Here is a 14,732-nt window from a genome sequence, read left to right on the forward strand (position 1 = left end):
GAGGAGGAGGAGGAACAGGGCAGAGTCTGAAAATGCTTTGAAGGGAGGGCCTGCGAGATTTACTGATGAATTAGGGGTGTGGCAGAAAGGTTGGAGTCAAAGATGACTCAAAAGGCCCTGGATGATCTTTAATTTCCAAGTTTCAAAGATGTGGAATTTCATACAGAACTCAAAGACAACTCAGGACAAAATTCTCTTGTGATGATTCAAAACATATTTAAACCGGAGTTCTCACAGAGTTATTAATCAAGCAGGGGTAACTGACAAAATATTTACTAGCCTGTAAGAGACAGGCATTGACCAGTCGAAACAGAAACTAGACATCCCACCAAAGTTCTGCGCACTAGCTGAAGCACAGCCCCAGTTACAGATATTCACCGCTCAGACTGAGCTATTGGCGAAAGTGGTCATCAACGATTAGGTATGTGTTCATCTCAAAAGAATATATACTTTCTGAATCTACTCTGTAATAAACAGCATTAAGATTCAGCATAACATAGCTGGCTCACACAGAATGGAAAACCAAAGACACATTCGAGGCTTGAAGATAAAGAAAAAGAAAACTAGGAAGAATAGCTTTGGTATAAAGTCTTAAAAATTATTATCTAAATTCAAAGTACTATACGAAAAAGCAAAAGATATTTTAAAATTAATTACAGCAAATATCCTTGTAAAACAAATTTGATTCCCTTAACTTTGTACTCCCACAAAGCAGTTTTAATAATTCGCTACGGTTTCAAGGATGAACAAGAATTCCATTACAGATAAAATTAATACAATTTTGATTTTACAAGTAAATTATTATTCTTAGCAATTAATGACTGCACATAAATATTAGTTCTAATAATTTCCTCTGTTTTGGAGCTTGACGGATATGTTAATAGAATTTCCCCCCAGAAATATCATATGTCAAATTTAGCTGTGCATAAAAGAGACAAAATTGATAGTGAAATGTGCCATATGAGAATAAAAAATAAGGAAGATTGAAGCCTCATTCTCAGATTTATCTTCCATCATTACTCACCAAAAAAATCTTAATTCTTTTAGCAAATATTGCCTAGGCAGGTACCTGTGCACTAGGGGACGCCCTGGACAATGGGTACACACAAAAGTAAGCCGTGATTACAGTTCAGTGGCACAGAACTCTAAGTGCAGAATTACAGACACAGCATGGAAAATGCTACAATGTGGATACAGAAACAGTCCCCGGAGAGACCAGAGCTACAACCACTGACCACATCTGCTTCTTTTCCCAACGAAGATGTGAGAAACTCACTGCTGTAGCTGGCTCCAAGAGCACACAGGACTTCATCACTATGTCCAGTTTCTTTCACATCTTAATTACCAGAGTACACAATTTCAAATGGAGCCATTTCTAACATTTTCTGCAGTATCGCATTTATAATTAGAAAAATTATACTTAAAAAATGACTCCTACCATAAATAAAAGTATGTTCCATTAGAATGAAAGTGACATAATTAGCCATGTAAGGTTTGGAAACAAAAAGACATTTAAATTATCCTCTTAAATCGGTAACAAGAGTATTTCATAAAATAGTCAACTGCCTGTAACTGTCAGATTATTTTAGTATTTGCATATGAATGTTTTACACTGTTCACCTTCAGTTAAGTTTACTCTCACTCACTACTTTAATGTCAACTTTCTCTTTCCAATTATGTTTCAACGAGAAGTGTTGTTAGTTAAAGCACTGACTGACTCATAGCATAACTGAGGAGTGCAATTAATTTAAACCTGCAGGCTAATTTTCACCTTCTCTTCTGATGGCAGGGACACTGCAGATGATGACTGCAGCCCAGCTGGAGACCAGGGAGAAGAGCTGAAGAGATCACTTGCCGTGCGACATGACGCAGGGGACAGAAGGCTGGAAAGGTTTTCCCTGCAATTCACTAATATTTCACTGGAAAGCAATGCTGCATATCGTCGTCTCCTGGCTGAAAAGAGCTACAGCTGACATGGCTGGAGGCACTACAAAAGCAAAATGTAGCTCACGTGAAGATAAAGCCTAAATTAGATTTTATTCATTTGCTTGTAACTATGCACTGTATACTCCAGGAGAGCAATTTCAAATATTATTGTCATTCTCTTCTCACCAACATTCTGTATATTATAAAGTACTGCTATGCCTTAACCTTAATGACAGGAAGACATACGAGTAAAAAGTTCAACCAGTAAAACCCTAAAGTATGTACACATGACTTGAAAGGCTGAACCAAGATCTGGAACTCATACATTTCTTTTGGGAGGGGGACAAACAAGAAGGGGTGACAACAGAGAGGAGATTGTAAAGAGGGTCAAACTTTGGTATAACTTTAAAAAATGGGCTCTATGTCTAAATATAATAAGTCCAGGGACTAACTGTTAATTTATAAATCAATATAAAAGTGAGTATGCCCAAATGCCATATGCAGTGCTGGATGTTCTTTATAATTAATCATTTAAATCACTTATTCAATTGTTCACATTTGAAGTTTAGGATTATCTGAGCCAGTAAGAAAATAGTAATAATTTAAGCAAAGAAGTGTGGGCATTCTAAAGGGCACCCCCATCATCTGGCAGAGGTGTTGAGCACAGTGCCTTTCTTGGGATTGATTCGGTAGAGGAGTAAGGCTCTGATCTTCTTAAGGGTGAACAACGAACACAGTCATGAATTACTCTGGGCTACATCTTAAACAATCATTCTAATTATTTGTTTATACAACAGATAATCCCTTCAAATTATTTTGGATAGAAGGCACCAGTATTCATTCATTTTCCAAATATTTATTTTATGTCTGCTGTTTGCCAGGCACTGTGATCAGAGCAGGGCACAAAATATACAAGGGCAAGCAGCTTGTACTAAATCATGCAAACCGATACTAATGAGTCTCCAAGAGAAGGCAGCCACATTCACAGATATTCATAAAATCTTCCATGTGTAGTTTATTTTCTGATTAGTAGGAAAAGAATCTAAGCCAGCAGTAGACATTTCAGTTAATATTCTGACCAAGATATTTAAAAAACGGGATCCATATTCTTTAGAACAGAAGACAAAAATTATGTATAGCAAAAGAGAGTTGACTTTGAACAGAGGGCACTTTGTGTTCCAGACTCCTGAGGATTTTATACACAGTCTGAAGGAGCAGAGTGATTGCAACTGGCATTTTAGAAACACTGTGTTGCATAACTACAAATTGCAGCTTTAAAATACTTGATATTCCCAAACATATAGTGACTGAGGTTTGGCGCAGCCCCGGAATTATTAGCAAGAGGCTTTAATGTGACAACTGCGCCACTCTGTCACTGTCACTCAGGAGAGACACCTCACAACGCAGTGCAGCCGTCTGCAGTCCGGAAACAACATCCCTACCTGCCTGGCTACAGCAAATCCTCCTTCATCTCCCAGGGGAGTGCTTTGCACATGAGCATATGTTCCATGGCATTTGCTAAGCCTCCTTACTCACAATGGCATCCATATAGATCCCTGACGAAGTGTTCAAAATATCCATATTTTTCTCAAGCTGAAAGTCACAGAACTCTCCTCTTTCCATAAAACCTGTTTCTCTGAAGAAGAAGGTTAATACAGCAGGCTTTACTGTACTACTCAAAAACAGTAAGAAATGTACAGCCTCCAGAAGAGAACTAGAAGAAAGAAGAAAGGCAACGTCTCCAGAGAGGGAAAGAGCAGCTGGAGGGAGGATCTGCACCTTCTGGAGGATCTGGGAGCCTGGACAGGACCGGAGCGATCAGGTGGGCACCTGACACAGGTGAGCGGCAGAGGCTAAAGGGGGATCCTGCTCCCTGACTACCGTTACCTGACGTTTAGCGCACATTTCCTGTGTCTGATGTGGTGTGCAAATACAAATGCACTTTCATCCTCCTAACAGTGCTAAGGGGTGGGGAAGCACGATGATCTCTGTTTTGTACACAGAGAAACTGAGACAGAGATACAGAGACATCCTCCAACTTGCTCATGTTACACAGCTCTTAAGTGGCGGGACTGGGATTTAAGCCTATAATGTCTGGATGTGGAGCCCATACACACGCTGAGTCACTGTACCAAGACACCTACGTCTCAGGTGGGAGAGACTCGAATTTTTTTCCAGAAGTACAAGAAGCCAGGAGTAGGACACATGGATCCAAGCCCCTTCAGCTGCAGTAAAAAACATGCATATAAGCACTTCCTACTTGCAATGCTATCTCTACCTGCTACCAGAGTGCCTTACCTCTTTATGACTAGGAGAACAAATCTTTTCTTCACAAGGAATGCATGGCACATGACTCCCAAGTTCTAGTGACCTCAGACTTATTGCTTAAACTTCCCATACCTCGGTTTCCCCAGATTGATGTAACAGCAGCTACTCACTTCACAGAATTATTATGAATGTACACTACGGAAATGCATTCCAAGAATTAATAATCAATGCCTGTTAGCCATTATTACTATCCTGCAACTATTATTACCAACAAGATGCTTAAAAACCAACCATCTTGTATAGTTTTATGTCTCAGAAAGACAAATGGTATATAGCTGTAAAGTAGTATTACAACTGGGATAGTAAGGGTAAATACTTCATCTATCCTAAATTATTTCTTCTGAAGCAATAATTAAGTGAAAACCGCAAATACATGTTGCTCTTTTAACTCCCGATATGTAATTCTGTGATTCTAATATACTCACGGAAAGCAAGATTTCATTCCCAAAGTGTATCCACTGTTTCTTTTTTTCACAGTAGAGAGCACCGTTTGAATATACAAAGCTAGCTCTAGAGGCACAATTATCTGCTTATGTACACATATATGTCGTTTCCATTACCATCACTGTCTGTTAGGTATGAAGGGCTCTCTGACAGTACCACATCGTGAGCAGGTGTGGAAGAAAAAAAACTTTTATCAGTTCTTACAACTGCACTCATTATTATTAGTACATTTACTGGTGGGACTTGAATATTTTGGGAGTAAAATTTGCCCAAATATTAAATAACAGAAATCTAGGTTTTTTTCCCTCATCTATATAGTGGCATAATATCATTCCATAGTAATGTACTTGTCTTGAAGGAGACCTATAATAATCATTTAAACAAAAGCAAATGAAATGAATTTGTCTCACTTTTCCTAGCTAGAAGTAGCTGACAAGCCTAGAGGTCTGAAGACTTAGCAGGGGCAATTGGATTACTATTCAGCAAATAATCCCTCACTCCCACGTTCACGAGCAGGGTGTACTTCTGTGCCCCAATGACAGCTGGTGTGAACAGTGGGGTATTAACAGTATTGACACAGCAGAGGTTTGAAATAAGCCTGTGGTGTAGGGTCTGCCTTTTGCTGTAAGCAGTGTTTCTCTGTAGCTGCTACACTGGCAAGGGTCAGAAAGGCAACGGAACGTACCTGAAGGTCAGCTCGCCCACCTAGGCAGGAGCAGCTGAGTGACACAGGCTGCTGTAAGGTGCTGATTTGGGGGTTTGTTTTGAGCACTATCACAGCAGTGCCGCCTGTTTCCTGCAGGCTCTGGCCCAGCATTACCATGGGCCATCAAACAGGGCTTTCCTCTTGATCTTCAGCTTCAACCTTCTGCCCCAGCTACCTGCCCACTTAGGAGGACCTCACGAGAGAGTGTCTCAAAGCACTTTGTACGTGAAAAGGAGCTATACAATGCAAATAAGCATCATGAATCAGTAAGCACTTAACATTCATTTTTGCAAACTTTAAATTGCTGAAAAAGTAACTTGCCAGATTACTGACCACCACTGCTGTGCTTTAGGCTTTCAGTGTTTCCAGGAAGAGAGAAACTCTGGCACTGTTCACTTTATTCGACCGCACAGTCCCGAATTTCCCCTGGTGGTGTGGAATCACTGCTCACATGGGCTGGTTGTGCAAGCCTTTGCCTTATGAAGCCTCACTTCTCTCCTGCAGATGCAGCTTTCTACTCAAGGTCAAGAACCAACTTGAAAGCAGTGATCAAGTCTCTCAGTTTTAGATCCAAACTTCCAGTTCCTTCATCTCTTCTTGGATCTTGATTTTTAAACTACTATTCATAAATGGAACTAAAAATAAGTGTCTGGCTAGCTTACGGTAATGCCATTGGTGTATAAAGACTTATTAAATAGTGCTACTTGAAAGGAAATAATTCCTTCAGCAGTATAAAATTTACCCATATTGTTATTTAGTTATGATCTCTACTCCAGAATTAAAGTTAATTTGTTCCTTAATTATGGCTGTTATCAAATGACACAAACCAGACAATAAACAGGATTTCAATACTCCTGGGGGATGTATAAGTGAAGACAAAGAAAGTTTTTACTTGGTGATTAACATTCTGTATCAATTCTGGGGAAGTGAGGTATGGATAATGCTTACACTGAAAATGACAAGGTTCAAGGTTACTAAGGACAGGAATAGTGGGACAGGTTTCTTTAGGATTTTTCAAAAGTCTACAATCAGAAGACTTGAAAAATTATTACAGGTGGGGCCCCAAATGGCAACAACTAACCTCCCCTGGACAAAGTGTCTAGAGTCTGGAAAACAATAGCGTGGAGAGGAACTCAGTGAGCAGACAATACCTGGAACCAGGAGGGGCCTGACAAAGAGAAGAAATAGGAAGAAGTGTTACAGAAGAACTAGACCACACTGCAGAGGACAGCGCAGCACCACTGACGGTGGCTGGCTAGCCAACAGCTGGGAGGGAAAGAGAAACCAATAGCTGTTTGCTTACAGAGAACTGCGCTGGGACCACAAGAATCACCAGCAAAGAAAACTCGAACTCAGCTTCCTGAGCAGCCTTCCATGGCGAGCAGCTGTTGAGTGACCTCTGCACACGCATCAGAGGCCACAGTGGTGGAGCAGGAGTGGGCAGGGTTACCTTTGCAGGGAAGGCCTGGGGGTTTAAACCTGGGTTCCTGCGCAGCCCCTCAGCTGCTTCACACGGCCAAGTTCCCGGATGAGGAAGGACGGGCGTCTGCTGCGAGGCAGGGGCTGGTGAAGCCTGACCAGGCCCCTGGGTCAGAGGCCAGGTTCAGGCTGAGCTACACGGGACAGGAGGCTACATTGGCCCTGTCCTCACGGTGAGCAGATCTCTCCATACTGCGCCGTTCTGGGCCGGATGCTGCCTTAGAACAGCGTGAAGACAGGCAAGGCCTGGCCTGAGCTCGGCCCCTAAACCCAGGCTGAGGGAAAGAGCCGCGCGTCCAAATGACAGAAAACTTCCTGTTGTTATTCTACGGATGCTGCTAGAACAGCGTGAAGACAGGCAAGGCCTGGCCTGAGCTCGGCCCCTAAACCCAGGCTGAGGGAAAGAGCCGCGCGTCCAAATGACAGAAAACTTCCTGTTGTTATTCTTTGCTTAAAACTATACTACTTTTTTTTTTGTACTGAGGATCAAACTTGGGACCTTGCACTTGTGAGGAAGGCGATGGCACCACTGAGCTAAATCCCAGCCCTTCATTTTACTATTTTTAATTTTAATTTGACTTTTTAAAATTTCTTTGAACTCTTTGCTGTTTTCCTTGTTCTATACACTTTTATACATTAGTCTATGAGCACATCTGTGTATGTGTGCTTCTCTCCCCCTTGCACTTTTTTCTCAATATAGCTTATAGATAGAAGTGAATTCTCTCTTGTCTGATTATATCCCTCCTGCTTTTATCCATATCTCTTTGTCTTACTTCTTTCTCTTGTATTGATTCATCCTCAGTTTTTCTTTTCTTCCCTCTCCCCCTTTCCATTTGTCTCCCTCTAACTTCTTCTCTAGTATTTCTGTCAGTCATAGCATCTTTTCCCACCCCCATATCTCACTACCAATTTTGTACCCAGTTTCCCTGTTATCCCCACATCTAAATGTATAAGGGATCCTTTGCTCCTCTCCTATTTCTCCTGTTTCCCCCTTCCCGTACCACACAGCATGAGTTGTAAAAAAAAATTGTTTTTCTCTCTTTTCCCTTCTCTTGCCCACGCTGGCATTACCCAGTCCCTAGTTCCGTTGGATTTAGAAAACTGAATCTACAAAATTACCGTTGAATGCTGTTTTTCACTAGTAGGGGAGACACAGCCATCCCATTTAGCGCACATTAACCATGGATCAAGACTTGCACTGTTAAGACGTTTACACTATAAATGTGGATTTCTTTTCTAGGGTAACAGAAGGCACAAAACAAGGTCTCATCGTTATTTCTCAACCAATCTACTACATGACAACAAGAAGACCAATCAGAGGCGAATCACAGAGTTAGAGAAAAACTAGAAGGCACAGGGCACAGGGGAAGTCTTCTTTTAAGAGAAATTTAAACAGAAATACACAACAGCAAAAACAGTAGCTCCAAGGAGAGGCTCCTTATTGTAAAGCACACTCACCCCCTAAGTGTATAATGTCAGCCGTTTGTCATGGTTGCCTGACTGCTATGGGAATGAGCCCAGGGTAACGTGCTCTGGGGCAGCATAGTGACGTGCAGAAGAGAACATGTGTGGGCCAAATACTAAAGGATAAAACTGTTCTTTTACTATGTTGACAATTTTGAAAGTCTCTTCACTCTTCCATGGGAAAAATACGTTTCCAGGGGAAACACCCTAAGCTCCAAGCCATAGGGGAGGAGTAGAAAGGTAAAGTTAATTTGTTTATGTTATACTTCACCAGTCCCCGGAAACTCCTGTCAGCTTCCTCTCTGCCTCCCTGCCTTGGCCGTGGCACCCAGCTCTCGGAACAACAGCCAGGATAATCTCACTGACTTCTGACCTCCTCAGGTATGCCCTGTACATCCTCTTCCAGGCTTTCTGACACATGAAGGACGCCATGGCCCGTTCCAACCTTTGTTGCCTGTGACTTCATTTTCCTGTGACTGCTCCGTCCCACTTTAGGATATCTGTATTTCCTGTTCTGCCTGGAGAGTTCTTCTCAGAAGTAACTTCACATTTCTCTCCTTCAAGTCCTTCAGTCAAATGTCACTTTTTCAGAGAGGTCTTTCTTGATTACCCTATTTAAAATTGTAGATCATCCTCTTTCCAGCAGGTCCTGAACACACTTCTTGCTCTATGATTCTCCAAGTACTCACCACCGCCTAACACACTGTACATGTTCCTTACTGCATTGTCTTCTGCTACGGAACTTTGTGTTTTATTAACATTGCTAGTCCCTGGGCATACGAGTGCTACTAATAAAGTGCTTTACTGGATCAATAAGTGACTTTTATCCTGTGGAAATCATGTACATTAACTATAAGAATGTGTTAAACCAAGAGATTCAGCTTCTTAGTTTTATACATGAATATGGCCACAAGATACACTACTTGAAAATACAAACCGTTTGACTTTACATGCATACATAGATATACATATCTGTAACAGGAACTGACTTTTATAAAATTGTTCTTGCCCTATTCTAAAAATCCCACAGGCTTTCTTCCATGAGACAAAACTTTTTCATCTAGGAAAGCTGAGGAAGGCATGAGAGAGAAGATTATGTTCAATATTGATTTTAAAAATAGAAAAGGGATGTAACATGTACAGATGCAAATTCCCTGTGATGAGTGTTAACATTATATATGCCTAGGGCTGGGGATTTAGCTCAGTGGTTCTGTAACCTGCCTTACAATTGCAAGGGACTGAGTTCAATCTCCGGTAAAAAAAAAAAAAAAAAAAAAAAAAAAAAAAATAAATGTAAAATACAGAAAAAAAAAAAAAAAAAAAAAAAAAAAAAAAAGCATTATATATGCCTAAAATTCACCAATAAATGTTTTGCTATTACATTTTCCCCCCAAATTAGAAAAGGTAGCTTTTTTAAATCTCAGAGAAGCAAAATGTTTCAAAGATGAAAGGACAATTTCTCTAAGACAGAAAGCACTCCTAGTAACTGACAAGAAAATGACACAGATCTCAACCGTCAGCCGGACAAAAGATATAAACAGTTCACAGAAGAGAAATGCAAGTGATCTATGAAACAGGAGAACAGATGCTCCAAACTCATTAAACATGAAAGCTTGATGCCCTCTGTCAGTAAGTGCAAGCCCTGTTATTAGGGGTTGTCTTACGTGTTTCCTTCTGCATCGAAGTTTATTCATTAAAAATCTTTTCAAATTCTCCTGTGCAATTTATTTTATTTTATTTTATTTTTTACCATCTCCTGTTCATTTCCCTAGGATTAAAAATTTTAGCTCCTAAAATGGGAGCCTAGCTTTCTTTAAGAGCCCATAACTGGGACATTTATAAAAAGTTCTGTTCTTCACTTAGACTCCGCTAGGACACAGTAGATGCAGGATGCTTCCTGTCTGGTTAGGGAAAAAAAAAAATAGTCTCAAATTAAGTTTCTGTCATCTTTCAGGACATAGAAGCCATTTTAGCATTTTCAGCTAAGCACAAAGAGTCTTTGGAGCTGCAGAAGAAGATAAAAGAATTCTCAGCACACTATACACTTTCAGAACAAAAATATTAGGAATAAAAATAGTTTCTCAACTCAGTCATTCTTTGGAATTGATAATTTATTTCTCATAGTCACCAAAAGACAGAAAGAGGAGAAAAGGAATATATTTGGCTCTCCTAACAAAAAACATTCATAGTGCTATTCCCTAGTAGGATAATGGACTATTAGATCATCCACAGAATCCCTTTCAGTAATTTGATGATGGGCCTGCATTTTATAAACCATGTTTTGTAACTGTAAAAATAAAATAAACAAGAAAATCATTTAAAAGTAATTCAGTCTACCGATTTTGTTGACTTTCCTATTCCAAATTTCTCATCCCTTCTACAAAAGTGAGTAGCCTATGTTTTAGATTTTCTTGCACCGTAATTAAAACTGAAAGTTTCATGACTGCCACCTACTGGTGAGGAAAAAATAAAAACTTACTTTTAAAATTTCTCATTTTCTCTCCCATATGACAGGATATTCACAACATTTTACATGTTTAAACTTAAAGCAATGGCCATATATTTCTAGTTTTGTAAGAGAAATCAAAATGTTTCCTTTTTACAGCTTAATTTTTTTAAGGAACTGACACAGATGGGTCAATTTTCTGTTTTTATAGACGTAGATGCTAGTTAAATTGACCATAAAATACATGGCTACTAAAAGATAAATCAAATCCAACTAGGCTTATACGGTAAAAATCTTTTTGAAAGACATTAGCTGTATGCACAAATGAATTGCGAAAACAAAAAGACAACTCCATTAATACATTCAAAATACAAAATACACCTAGGAGAAAGTTACCAGAATTTAAGAAGGCAGTCTGCTACTTGAGAGTGAACATCTGCATATTCTCCCTTTTCACACAGAAGCACTTGGCATTTAGAATGCACGGCACGTACCTGGCTTAAAATGTGGTAAAGAATGCACCCCGGGCCACGTGTCCTCACTGGGTGTTCCAAGAACCTAGGGAAGAGGAGAAAATTGTGGAAACAGACTTATTATTTCCAAAACACTCAAAATTCTCAAGTGTAGAAATAGCACACTGCATATTATGAAACTCTGGATTTTTTTTTCCATTATCATTTGCCAAGGATTTCATTTGAGTAAAAACAAACCCGGCTAAGGAGCCACACAAGACGAACGTCTGTGTTTTAACAAATGCAGCTGAATGTGACAAGACAAGTTAAATCTGCTGTACTTTATTAAACCCAAACCTAATGCGCAGGCTAGAGAATCAAACGACAAGCGGTCATCTTCGTGGAACCCAATGGAGAATGTGCGTCCCTCGTATTCTGTCCCGAGCTTTGACCTTTCCCTCCAGTCTCTTGTGTCCCACCGTTTACCGGTTCCAAGAAGTCTTCCACCTCCTCCCCACATCCTTCGCCTGAGCAGCACAACCAGCTTCAAAACGCCAATAGTGACGAGACAGCTTTGAATGCTCCAATTCTTTCCTTTCACTTAACATATTTAATTTTGGGATTCGTAGTTTCCTCCTGCCAAAATGCTGTTCTTCCTACACTTTCTCCTTTCTCTGTTCTTATTTTCATCTTCTTTCTTCCTTCTGTGCTTTTTATCACTGGAATGTTTGATCCGGTGAAAGGAATTCAAGGGCAATTCCAGCTCACAGGTAATGGGACATACTCTGGATTTTCCTTGACGCAGTACCTAACTCTTATACTCAGTGGGAAACCACTGACTGAAAACAGTGGCATTTGTTTAAAGGTTAGAAAGTGCAGATCCTAAAGACAAACTCTTTGGCTTTGAATCCTGGTTTCCCTGCTTTCTACTTGTATGAGTGGGAGCAAGAGAGAGCCACACCGAGCTTAGTTTCCCCTCTGTGAACCGGAAGGGAGTGACAACAGTACCCCGTCATCTGTGTGGAGAGCATGAGCAGGCCCTGGGTAAGCACTGGTGAGCACTCACAGCACCTGAAGAAAAAACACTCTAGTCAGGGTGCAGCTGCCCCGTGGAAGAACATACAGAACACACACCACTGCGGGTTTCACGGCGACTCCCTGTCCGAGCGAGCCAGTCAGCTCCAGATGCAGTATTTAAACTAGGATGGACAAAGAGAGGCCCCGCAGACTAGACCGGGCCAGAGACGGAGCTGTAGAACAGCAAAGAGGAAGGAGAAGGGCAGACACTAAGCAGAGAAACGAGGCACATTCTCCTTATTTCTGAGAATTGACAAGCACTGCTAGGCCGTACGGCAGTACAGAGCCTTGGCTGCGCATGGGTCTCCTGGGGAGGGGAGGGCTGCACTGTCAAGGGCACACCCCTCTACTGAGAGCTTTGTTCACCCACTGTGCGCCACGGGTCAGGATCAAATGCAGGCATTTGTGCTTCTCATGGAGACACTGGGACAGCACATGAGATAATACAATACTTCTTTAAAGTCATAACTGGTTAATTATGAACTAATTGGTTAATTAAGCACTAATCAGTAATAACATTCACAGACACATCTGCACCAACAAGGTCAAATGATTGATGGCTGGGTGAGGAGGGGAGAGAGACAGGCAAGAGGCCTGGAAGAGCTGCTAAGACTGGGAAACAGATCGTGACATCAACAACTGTGACAACAGTGTCTCTGCAAAAGCCACTGCTCCGTTGCTCTTTAATAATTCCAACCATTCTTTCCGGAGACAAAGGAAACCATCAAGTCTGCAGGCAGCAGCACAGCTGAACTGGGAATGCTCCTTTTTTTCTCACACTGAATTTTGCGTGAACAACAATGAGTACTAAACTTTAATGCAAGGTGGAAAATGTAACTAAAGTCATATCTGGAACACAGCCACATTACACATACACAGACACACACACACACACACACACACACACAAATAGAACCTCTCAAAGTATCATAAACAGTGAAAAGCTTAGCCAGAACTTGAACCCTGCTCTCTCCGGCTTCTAATTAAAGTATGGTTATTGTCCTAACTGTCCTTGATTCTACAACACCATTTTGGCAAAACATCTCCCTGGGCCTCCTCCTAGCCCATTCCCAGCGTTCTTTTCAAAGTGATTATTAAATAGTATGGCTGTTCCATAAAAATTACCAAGACGGAGAAAATTTAGAAGACTTATTTTCAACGATAGACTTGACTATTGAGATTCCGCACTCCACTTCTTCTGCCGGAGCATTTGCACAGGAAAACAAGGTGAACAGAAAGTTGGAAACTGAGAAGAAGAAGTAAAAAAAATAATTCTGCTTTCTATAAAGGAAAGAACAGTTTGAGTTAAATGAATGAGCAGCAATGTGCACTAAGGAAATATGGGTGTACAGTGTCCCTGGTACCAGACTTTCACTTACGTTAATGACTAATAAATTCAAGACACTTCTAAGTTAGAATGAAACAGAAAAAATCATGTACAAGTAAAGAGCAACCATTTTCAAAGAAACAAGTGAAACGAAAACTGCATCTATGCTATTAATATTTAAGTGTCTGTGACAGTGAACACTGAGTAGCCATTTGCCAAGTAAAGAAGGGTGCAGATGACAGTGGATTATTCCTGTTATTACTGAAATGTGTACTTTGAGTTCTCCAGAACGTGACTGGTCTGCCTTGTTTCGTCTCCCAGCAGTCTCCTCTTCCTGAGTGCCCTGCCTCTGATTTGGCCCGCTGATCTCTTCTATCTCTCTACCTCCCGCTCACGGGCCACCTCTTCCTCAGAGATTGTCTGGACCCTCTGATCCATGGTGCTTCTCTGTGTACACTTCTGCTACAGGACGACTGTAACACTGCCTGGGAACTGTGAGATAACTCACGTCTTCCCTTGGACTGCAGGCCTCAAGGGGAGACTGTCACATTCATTCACCTTCGGATTCCTAGTGTCTACCATGTGCCTACGACCAGACACAGACTCGGTAAATGTGGACCGACTGAATGAACGAATGGTACGTCTGGCCGGGAGGGGTAAGACGACTGCACCTGAGTTACTGGCTGGGGCAGATCAGGAAGCTGAGGCCACACACTGGATCCAAAGACACCACATTTTACCTCAGTTTCAGGTGTCCTCGACCAGATCACATACACGTGATATATTATATTACAATATTGCGACATGTTCTGATATGCAATACATTATACGGATGGAACCTAGGGGTGGCTCTACAACTGAGCTACACCCCAGATCAAAAATGTTTTAGGCTTTTGAGCCATGGTCTCACTAAATTGCTAAGCTGCCCAGGCTGTGCTTTATCTTATAATCACTGTGCCTCAGCCTCCAGAGTGACAGGGTTATACAGTGTGTGCTATCATGCCTCGTGCTTCATCACAGAAGTTTTATTAAAGGAACAGGCTTGAGTAGCCTCATTGCTTGCTTTTTTTTTTTTTTTTTTTT

General features: G+C 41.1%; 1 protein-coding gene across 4 annotated transcripts in view; it reads right to left on the bottom strand.

The window, feature by feature from the left end:
- Cdk14 (cyclin dependent kinase 14) overlaps nt 1-14,732 on the bottom strand; it is a 556,731-nt gene that overhangs the window by 135,878 nt on the left and 406,121 nt on the right. For all 4 annotated transcript variants that reach the window (XM_010609534.1, XM_033758509.1, XM_033758507.1 and 1 more), the window contains exon 10: nt 11,288-11,351. In XM_010609534.1, the coding sequence (XP_010607836.1) occupies nt 11,288-11,351 (64 nt within the window). The remainder of the gene's footprint in view (nt 1-11,287; nt 11,352-14,732) is intronic.

The sequence above is a fragment of the Fukomys damarensis genome, unplaced genomic scaffold, assembly GCF_012274545.1.
Source record: "Fukomys damarensis isolate Sample0158 unplaced genomic scaffold, DMR_v1.0_HiC HiC_scaffold_4, whole genome shotgun sequence".
Classification (NCBI taxonomy): domain Eukaryota; kingdom Metazoa; phylum Chordata; class Mammalia; order Rodentia; family Bathyergidae; genus Fukomys; species Fukomys damarensis.